Source organism: Lolium rigidum, chromosome 4, assembly GCF_022539505.1.
Source record: "Lolium rigidum isolate FL_2022 chromosome 4, APGP_CSIRO_Lrig_0.1, whole genome shotgun sequence".
Taxonomy (NCBI): Eukaryota; Viridiplantae; Streptophyta; class Magnoliopsida; order Poales; family Poaceae; genus Lolium; species Lolium rigidum.
The window spans coordinates 75,292,917-75,303,783 of record NC_061511.1 but is presented as its reverse complement, the minus strand read 5'-3'; the positions used below and the strand labels follow the sequence as shown (position 1 = coordinate 75,303,783).

Here is a 10,867-nt window from a genome sequence, read left to right as displayed (position 1 = left end):
GTGCACTAATGTTCCGTGCTGTTGGTAGATATTTCCGGTGTGCACGTTAAGCCGACATCACAACCGTCCAGTGTCAGCTAAAATCTGTTCTCAGCATCAAGCTTTCTTGTCATGTTAATACACAGCAACGTTGAGTGATGAAGGTCACTCACTCATCGACTGAAAGAGGCAGGCGCACAATGAGTGAAACCTGACTAGTTCACGAGGAGAGACCATTCATCGTGAATTCATCACTGCGTACTGCGTAAATCATTAACCGGCACATGGCAGGTCCCCGGCAGTCGTCAACGGTTGCACATGACATCCAGTACTGCAGTTTTTGAGGTGACACTGATTGCACACAGTTGGGTCATTCTTTTTTTTTGAGATAACAGTTGGGTCATCCTGTGTATCATCAATTTGCATTATATGGCATCTCATTTGTCACAATTGATATAGCCCGGCTTTACATTTGAAAGCCAGAAGAGAATACATCAATACAAGGCTACCAGAGATTCTGGTTTAACACTTGAGCAGCATAATGTATACTGCTACGCTATAGACTAAGCAGATTCACTCATTAGCCACTTAATCTAATCAATCACCAAACTCTTCCGGTGGAATCAATGGATGCATTAGCAGTGTTTCAGTGCTCTACAAACCACCGAGCTAGCTACTGACAGTGGCAGGCTCACACATACTCACTGGAGAACGAATCAGTGGAGCGTGGCGAGGTAAGCTTCGGCGAGCATGGCGCCGAGGCGGACCTGTGCCTGGGTGGTGAGGTGCGTGTAGTCGTTGGCGATGGGGAGCCCCTTGGCGTCGACGTACCTGAGGTTGGGCACCCTCACCGCCCGCTGCGCCTTGCGCACCAGATCCACGAACTTGCCCTGCCCCGTCGCGATCCCAACCTAGAGTAGAGTAGCCGCACAAAGATCATGTCTTCTGTCTACCAGATAAGCAGATTAATGGAGGTGGAGCAGGGGATGGATGAGAGTATCGACAGACAGACCTGGATGACGAGGAGGTCGGGCATGGCGAGGTCCCGGCGGACGTCGCGGACCATGGCCTCCATGCGGCCGGCGTAGGCCAGCGCGTCCTCCCTCCTGATGGTGTCCGTCTCCCCCTGGAACCACAGCACCGCCGCGAGCCTCCCGCGCCCCCCGGTGCCGGCCACGGCGGCCCTGGCGCGGGTGACCATGCGGTCGTAGAGGTCCGTGCCGCGGGACCAGTTGGCGATCGGCGTGCCGCCCTGCGCGCACGGCACCAGCCCCACCACGCTGCCCTTGGGCACCCTGGCGGACCGCAGCACCGCGTGCGCGAACGGCATGCCGGGGCCGACCCCCAGCACGTTGCCGACGTCCACGCCGGCGTGGAGCGGCTCGCGGGCCTCCTCCCACTGCAGCGCCGGGGAGAGGCGCAGGGTGCGCGGCGACGGCGCGCACTGCGGCGGGACGTACCCGTCCCACCTGCCGCCGACCGTGGCGCCGCCCCGGCCACCCATGTTGGACTGCCCCGCCAGGATGAACACCAGCGTCGGGATCTTCTCGCCGCCGGCAACCGCCGTGGGCGCCGCGAGGAGGGCGACGAGGAGGAGCAGCATTGTTGCCGCCGCCGCCGCCGCCGCTGGTGCCATCTCCTTGTGAGCTACTATCGCCTCAGCTTTACTGTCACTGTACTGGGTAGGCTAGCTGGGAGTGGCAATGGGAAGCCTCGATCGCATCGTGGGACAGGATATAAATGCGGCTGCGAAAAAGCCGTGCGCGTGCAGTGAGTGAAGGACAGCATGCGGCAGCTTGAGCCATGGGCCAATTGCCATGGCGTGCTCTGCTACCCTTTTTGTTCTCTTGCCTGGCAGAGACCGGCGTGCATGTGTGTCTCTGTCACGCGCTTCGCTCGAAACAAGCGTCTTGAGCTGTCTGCACGAACACGACCACCACTCCGCTAATCAGGGCGCACAACGGTGAGCGCCGAAAGATGTGTGCCTGATTGTCAACAAGAGATCCAATGAAACGAGCTGCACCTCGATCGACCGATCGATGGGCAAATGCTCTCTTCTCGGGGGCAACCTGGGTAGAATCTGGCTTTAGATAGGAGCTTTGAATCGATTTTTTTCAATACAAGAAACATGCTCAAATATTCTCAAACAAACTGACAGCACACATCTGTGTGTTATATGCAACCCCAAAAATTTACTGCTTCAAATTCGACCTACATTTACAGATCCAAAAAAGATAAGTTCTAGAGTGAATAGTGTGAAATACTATTCCTCCAAGGTTGACACTATGTACAACAGAATTTATCTTTTTTGTCTCTCTAAATGCAAATAGAGTTTTGAGCTAAATTTCTTTTGGAGTTGTAAAGACAGACTATGGGTATGTTGTAAACTTTTTTCCCAAATTTTCTTATTTTGTAATTATTGTTTTTATGAATTGATCCTATGATCTCACCTAAAGAGCTGATCTTATACAAGTCTCCCCCTCTCTCCTAGCTCGCACCCCCTTCCCGCATCGTTGAGCGAAAACAAAATGATTGAGTGGCTAGTTGAGCTAGCGCAGATCTTAGAGCATGTTTTGGGAAAGGCTCCATAGAAACTGTTGAATCGGTAATTTTTTCAAGCCCTCCACAATGGAGCTAAAAATGATAACGTGCGCTCGTGGGAGCTCGGCACCAGATGGCGGGAGACTGCAAAATCCATGCTGCATTGGCGATAAAGCTGGAGGTCTTCTCCTCCATTAGACACCACCCAAAATCCTCTTGACCTCACCTTTCGACACCGGTGGTAGCAGGAAAGCATATCTACCCCCACTGGTAGATTCCTTCTAGTCAAGCACTATACCCATACTGTCCTTTAGAGGAGGATCTCGTTTTCTTCGTCCCGGGCATCGGATCCGCGTCGTCTTGTGTAGCAAAGGTAGGGGCGGTTCTCCTTCTTCTCCGACTCCGGTTCATCTCCCTCGTCTTCCATGGCGGTGGTAAAAGGACATTGTCCTCCTCTATTGTATGCCCAACCATAGATCGATCAAAGTAGAATTGTGTAGGGTCAATTTAGCCATTGCTAATGTTAGACCGATTTGATTAGGGCATCGAGAAGGAGCTTCTCCATCATTCGGTAGTATTCATCGCTCCTGCTGCTACATAAAAGATCAGTCATGTGTGTTGCATTTTCTCGTCTTAACCATGGTCCTATGTTACCACAAAATTAGAATGGGGTAGAAAATATGTACTACGCTACAACTCCAACGATCTAGAGTCTCTCCAAATGCTTTGGATGAAAAGAGTTCATTTCTATGCACTTGTGAAAACATTCAAGGAGAGAGCACTTCTTTAAAATAGCTCCTACACCTCTGTGAAAGAGCAAGTTGCCATGTTTTTTCATGATGTGGGTCATAACTAGAGGTCTAGAGTGATCCATGTCACATTCAACAAATCCATGAAGACTACTTATAGTTACTTCAGGCAGGTGTTGTTTACAATTGGAGAGCTCACAGGAGAAACGATCAAGCCACCAAGTGCTCGCACACCTCCCAAGATCAGGAAAAACTATAGATGGTGGCCATATTTCAGAGTGAGGACTATTTCTCTACTTTCATTTCATCATATGAGTGCTACGGTCAGAAACATAACCCCCTTCATGTTTTCTTTACGTGATTTTATCGGATTGATTGATGGTACTCATGTGACAACAAGGGTGTAGAAAGCTCATTTTTCAGTATTTAGGGGAATGAAGCACTACACCAGCTAACCAGCTAGAAAATGCTAGCACTTGTGGATTTCGATCCGACGTTCACATATGTGCTAGTTGGTTCGGAAGAATCTTCTCATGACGAGAGCATTCTTGCCGAGAGCTTGTCTAGGGTTGATGTGTTAACAATCTTTGATGGTAAGTTCTACCTTGAGAGATGCTGGATATGCATGCCATCCTGGATTCTACCATCCTTTAGGAAGATCCGGTACCATCTCAACAAGTTTAGTTCAAGGAACAATACCAAGGAATTGTTCAATCTCAAACACTCCAGCCTTAGAGTCACCATTGAGAGGGTATTTGTTTCTTTGAAGAATAGGTCTAAGGTCCTTGACCAGTCGTTCCATACTTAGGGCACACATGTCAAGCTAATTCTTGCTTGCTGCATTCTTTACAACTCTATCTTAGATTGGGGCGAATATGACATGTTACCATATATTTTTGGGATTTCTATTTTCGTGCCCTCGGGTCGTTAGTTGTACTCAGTTTTCCCCAGCCCCTTAGTTTTTCCTCAGTTTTCCCCAAGCCTATGTCTGAAACCCGCAGAAGGAGCTCAGACGGAAGGAATCCGTTTATTTGGACGTTCGTGGCCGACGTGTTGCGCCGCATCGTCCGTGGGGCCGCGTCGTGTGGGGCCGCGTCGCGTGGGGCTGGTAGAAAGGGACCGCGTGGGACAGGACGAGAAGCGTTTGGTTGCACGTGAGCAGGAGCTGGGTTTTGTCTCTCTCGGCCCAAATTGGCATTTTTAAGAGCACCTGTCCCCCTCTTTCTCTCTCTGTCTTTTTCACCAAATTAGTATCAAATCTAGAGAATCTTATATTTCTGTCTTTCTTCAATATGGCAGCAAATCTAGTAGCAAATCTCTGGGGTTATTTATACCTTTTGGCCCTCGTTTTTTGCCCAATATGGCAGCAAATCTAGAAGCTAGTATATGATAAATTCTCAACAGCATAATCAGAAAAACTAAGTATAATACATAAACTACATACAGCAGCCAAAATCAGCCAATAACATTGTTAATGTTCACGACAAACTAAGCTGAAAAATATACAAGACGCACGCAATGTATGGACAACAAGAAGATTAGGATACCCCAGGATGAATGAATTTGTTCTTCATTCCTCCTCATATATTTCTTCTTCCCTCCGTGCATTACCCCAAGGAAATATTCATTGAACTCCTTTCGTCTGCAGTGTGAGGCTAATACATCCTCCAAACGGTATGGCCTATGTTCATTTCTCATACCGTAGAATCCTATTCTATCCACACGTAGTCGCCACTCATCCCAGGCCTTTGTATCATGAGAGTACTCTCTGATATAACCCAAATCTGTGTAGTAGATGCTGCCAGGTCGAAGTGTCAGGTACACTCTGGTGTCGACGGAGATACACCGGATATAATTCACGAAGAAGGCATTACCGCCAATGTTATCGACCGGATGGAGAGAGCGGCTCCGAGTGTCCACACGGTACACCAATGGTTTGCCCGCCAAAGCCTCGCTGACCAACAACACAAGCAACAGATCACCATCCGACTTCACAAGGTAGAACTTCTGACGTCCAAATTCTGGAAATGAAATTAGTGTCTCCAGCTTGACAGTGCTCGCGCGCTGCTGCAACTGTACATTGGTGCACACTATTCTTCCGATCTCAAAATTGTCCGCAGCTATCGCATACAGTTCACCATTGAACGGGGTAATGCAACGCAGACAATGGTTCTTGATCGAAAATCTTCCTACTCCCCAATCTTCATTTATATCCTTAGTTGGAGTGCTCTCATCGACCCAACCAATTTCCGGCGGGTAATGTGCGGCAACGAAGACCATAGTCGGGGATTTGATAACACCGATTGATTTCAGAAAAACAGATGCCATCTGCGCCTCAAACATAGTGTTCGATTTCTTTGTGAGTGGGTTCAGAAGCCGTATCTTGTGCGGCGGGTTCTTCTGGGCAAGCATGATGACGCCACGGCAAAAGTTGACGAAGTAGTATCTAAAATATATTGATGAGGATAACATTCAGCACTAAGATGTGTTTAAGATTGAAAATAAAAAGGTAGATATGGAGGAATTTGAACCTTGTATGCACTTCCTATAGATCTATGGTGACGTAGCGTGATGTGCCGAGTTGGAGGAAGGTGAACTCAGCGACGCGTGGAAGGGCGTGGTGTAGCATGATCCATTCGTCCAGGTGCACGTCGGGCTCGAGCAAACCCGAGCGCCAATTTCTACAGACTTGCCTCATAGCAGAGTAGGTGTCGGCGTACTCCTCGTTCGCCAGTAAGCATTGGCCGATCTTGTGAAGTGGTCCATCAGCCGAGAGAGAGGCCCAGTTCACGGAGGCGCCGCGCTTGGATGTGCCGCCCTCGGAGGCGACGCGCTCGGCGGCGACGGGCTCGGCGGCGACGGGCGCGGAGGCGACGGGCTCGTGAGGCGACGGCCGCCGGCGCATTCTTCTTCTCCATCGCCGGCGAGGTAGCGTGCGTACGGCGGTTGGGGTTTTTTCGATTTGGAGAAGTTGATGGGACGTGAGAGGGGTGGTTTCGTGCGTGAGCGAGAATGAGACGACTGTGTGTAGAGGGAGGGAGGGAGGGGCTTACGCATCCTAAATGCGACCCGCGTCCTACACGTCCACTATTTGCACGTCTGCACCGCGACACGCGTCAACAATGGCACGTCTTCACCGCAACACGCGTCCTCGGGTCTAACCCTGGAAATTTAGATATACTCAGGTATACCCCCGAGTCATATACTAGTATTTTTGTGTGCTCAGTTTTCTCCTTGAGTGCTAATACTGGCTAGTGAAATATACTCAGTTTTACCCTCAAGTGGCTGGTCAACAGAGAGTCAACAAATGGGATTAACTAGTTAAATGAGTTATTTAATGTGCAAAAAATTCCGAAAAAGAGTGGCACTTACTCATGGAGTCTTTACCACAAATTGCCACTTCTCAAATCATAGATAAATCATAGATAAATCAAGTTTCACCACAAATTGCCACTTCTCAAATCACCTAGTAGCTATGAAGGTGCATGGTTTTCCATAATAAGCCCTACCCAAAACAGCTTTCCCCAAAACATACTTTGTCTGAATGAGGCCATAATTTTCACACTCATGTAGATTTGTGTTGCAAATAGTTTGAGGTAGGCCAAGATGGGTTTCATTGTACAAAACACGCATTTTCCATTTTTTAAATCTCATATTTGAATCCCTTAGTCTGTTTACTACTCACTTGCCATTGGTTTCTTGATACTACTCAGTTTTGCCCTCTCCCTTCACAAACTCTCACAGACGCCCAACATTGCCCTGATTGGTCTAGCCCATGTCACGCGGATCGTGCCCGCCGACCGTTGATCGTATGATCTAACGGGCGGGATAACCCCTATCTCTCTCTCCGGTCGGGGCCACCACCCTCTCTCTCTCGTCGTCGGTTAGCTTCACGCAAAGTTTGGTTTTCTCGCATTATTTTTCACGAGCTAAATTATAAACTCTTTTTAGGCATTACTTTTCACGCAAAAAATGATAAACCATCACCGATTTGTTGTAGCCATTACTTTTCACGCAAAAAAATGATACACCATCACCCATTTCTTGTAGGGATTGTACCCATTACTTTTCACGCAAAAAACGATAAATCATCACCGATTTTGTTGTAGCCATTACTTTTCACGCAAAAAATGATACACCATCACCCATTTCTTGTAGCCATTACTTTTCACGCAAAAAACGATAAACCATCACCGATTTGTTGTAGCCATTACTTTTCACGCACAAAAATGATACACCATCACCCATTTCTTGTACCCATTACTTTTCACGCAAAAAACGATAAATCATCACCGATTTTGTTGTAGCCATTAATTTTCACGCAAAAAATGATACACCATCACCCATTTCTTGTAGCCATTACTTTTCACGCAAATAACGATAAACCATCACCGATTTTGTTGTAGCCATTACTTTGCACGCAAAAAATGATACACCATCACCCATTTCTTGTAGCCATTACTTTTCACGCAAAAAATGATAAACCATCAACGATTTGTTGTAGCCATTACGGTAAATGATAAACTATCACGAATTACCATTTCTTTTAGGCATTACTTTTCACGGTAAAATGATAAACTATATCACGAAGTTCCATTTCCGTCAAGATAGTCCGCATTACTTTTTTGTTGAGATATATACCCCCACAACGGTCGTCTCCTCCTTAATTTATTGTGTAAACCCCCACAACGGTCATCTCCTCCTTAATTTATTGTGTAAACCCCTACCAACGTTCACCTCCTCCTTATTTTATTGTGTAAACCCCTACAACGGTCATCTCTCCCTTATAAAGACCCACACGGCCATCCCTTGTGTCAATAGGTTCTGCCTCTCTCTTCTTCGTTCACATACACTTGATCATCCATTGCCATGGCTTCCACGTCTCGGACGCGGACCGGAAGGGGAAGGGGAAGGGGAAGTGGATCATCATCATTGCCACCACCACCGTCAACACTGCCATTGATCATAGAGGAGTTCTTCATCGTCGTCTATGAAGACCCTTTGGTCAAGAAGGTACATACGCGTTCCCACATATATGATACATGTGATTAATTATGGGCATGTTCTAAAAAACCTTTAATTTCAAACGATCGGCGCTCGATCTCTTTGCAGGAACTCCCAAAAAAGTTTGCGGACTATCTTGACGGCCAGGAGCCAGCTAAGGTGTATCTGCGAGCAGCTGACTGCGGTCCTCGTCTCTGGACTGTGGAGGTCCTATTTGACGGACAAGGCCGGATGTACCTCGACAAGAGCTGGGAGAAATTCGCCATCGCGCACGGTGTGGATTTCGGCTGCTACATACACTTCAAATATGAAGGCGATGATGTGCTCACAGTGAAGGTGTTCGACGGAACAATGTGCGGGAGGTACTACTACTCAGACGACGAAGATACTGACGATGAAAGCGACGACGACGTGAAGCCATGCATCCATCCCCTTTAGATAAGGGGATTATGACCAAGAATATATATGTAGCTTCATATGCATCGATTTAGAGATCTAGCTATTTTCTATATATTATGCATGTAAAAAATAATATCGCATTTCCACTATTATTCGAGCACCACATCCTCCAAACGATGTCGATGCCGATGCCAATATCGGCATGGTCAGAACGGCTATGCTCGCCGCCACTGCTAGGTCAACGTCGGGATGCACAATATTTAGCATAAGAGTCACTTTAGATTAAGCTGCGAAAATAGTCACCTGCCACAGCGGTCATTGGCTGCGGAGGCCCCACGAGAGCGGCAATATATAATTTTCTATAAATAAATAGACGACCCACTGGTCATTGGCTGCGGCAGCCCCATAGAGCGGCCCCATTTGTCATTGGCAGCACCGCGTATACAATCAGGAAATAAAACGGCCCACGCGTCAGCGGTAGATGGATGGTTACCCGTCAGCACGAGACGGTCAGAGAGGAACTGACCTGACGGTAACGGTAAGGCCTCTGACCTAACGGCAACCCGCGTCTTCGAGGGGTTTCAAACTAGAGGGAGGGGAAAGCTGAGGAAAAACTAAGGGGCCGGGGAAAACTGAGTACAACTAACGAAGCAGGGGCACGAAAATAGAAATCCCTATATTTTTGTACCTAATGAAGTTGAGACTGATGATACGTCTCCGACGTATCGATAATTTATTATATTCCATGCCATATTATTGATGATACCTACATGTTTTATGCACACTTTATGTCATATTCGTGCATTTTCTGGAACTAACCTATTAACAAGATGCCGAAGAGCCGCTTGCTCGTTTTCTGCTGTTTTTGGTTTCAGAAATCCTAGTAACGAAATATTCTCGGAATTGGACGAAATCAAGACCCAGGGTCCTATTTTTCCACGAAGCTTCCAGAAGACCGAAGAGGAGTCGAAGTGGGGCCACGAGGGACCGCCACCATAGGGCGGCCCAGCCCTTGGCCGCGCCGACCTGTGGTGTGGGGCCCCCGTGTGGCCCCCCACGTTGCCCTTCCGCCTACTTAAAGCCTCCGTCGCGAAACCCCTGATGCGAAAAACCACGATACGGAAAACCTCATCGAGACGCCGCCGCCGCCAATCCCATCTCGGGGATTCTCGGAGATCTCCTCCGGCACCCTCGCCGGAGAGGGGATTCATCACCCGGAGGACTCTACACCGCCATGGTCGCCTCCGGAGTGATGAGTGAGTAGTTCACCCCTGGACTATGGGTCCATAGCAAGTAGCTAGATGGTTGTCTTCTCCTCATTATGCTTCATTGTTGGATCTTGTGAGCTGCCTAACATGATCAAGATCATCTATCTGTAATACTATAAGTTGTGTTTGTCGGGATCCGATGGATAGAGAATACCATGTTATGTTAATTATCAAGTTATTACATATGTGTTGTTTATGATCTTGCATGCTCTCCGTTATTAGTAGAGGCTCTGGCCAAGTTTTTGCTCTTAACTCCAAGAGGGAGTATTTATGCTCGATAGTGGGTTCATGCCTGCATTGACACCGGGACGATGTGATGAAAGTTCTAAGGTTGTGTTGTGCTGTTGCCACTAGGGATAAAACATTGAGGCTATGTCTAAGGATGTAGTTGCTGATTACATTACGCACCATACTTAATGCAATTGTCTGTTGCTTTGCAACTAAATACTGGAAGGGGTTCGGACGATAACCTGAAGGTGGACTTTTTAGGCATAGATGCAGTTGGATGGCGGTCTATGTACTTTGTCGTAATGCCCAATTAAATCTCACTATACTTATCATGACATGTATGTGCATTATTATGTCCTCTCTATTTGTCAATTGCCCGACTGTAGTTTGTTCACCCAACATGCTTTTATCTTATGGGAGAGACACCTCTAGTGAACTGTGGACCCCGGTCCATTCTTTTAATACTGAAATACAAATCTGCTGCAATACTTGTTTTACTGTTTTTCTCTGCAAACAATCATCTTCCACACAATACGGTTAATCCTTTGTTACAGCAAGCCGGTGAGATTGACAACCTCACTCGTTTCGTTGGGGCAAAGTACTTTGGTTGCGTTGTGCAGGTTCCACGTTGGCGCCGGAATCTCCGGTGTTGCGCCGCACTACATCCCGCTGCCATCAACCTTCAACGTGCTTCTTGGC

General features: G+C 47.7%; 1 protein-coding gene across 1 annotated transcript; it reads right to left on the bottom strand.

The window, feature by feature from the left end:
- Window positions 1–398: 398 nt before the first annotated feature.
- On the bottom strand, window positions 399–1,591 carry LOC124705446 (probable carbohydrate esterase At4g34215). The gene is made up of 2 exons (XM_047237166.1): window positions 992–1,591; window positions 399–890 (listed from the first exon to the last, which is right to left on the bottom strand). Exons 1-2 carry the CDS (start codon window positions 1,580–1,582, stop codon window positions 696–698), a joined length of 786 nt encoding a protein of 261 aa, XP_047093122.1. The 5' UTR covers window positions 1,583–1,591; the 3' UTR covers window positions 399–695.
- Between the last annotated feature and the right edge of the window lie 9,276 nt (window positions 1,592–10,867).

Coding starts and splice junctions, on each gene's coding strand:
- LOC124705446 (XM_047237166.1), bottom strand. CDS start 1,582: ATGCTGCTCCTCCTCGTCGCCCTCCTCGCGGCGCCCACGGCGGTTGCC. Junction 891..991: donor CCGACCTCCTCGTCATCCAG/GTCTGTCTGTCG, acceptor ACTCTACTCTAG/GTTGGGATCGCGACGGGGCA.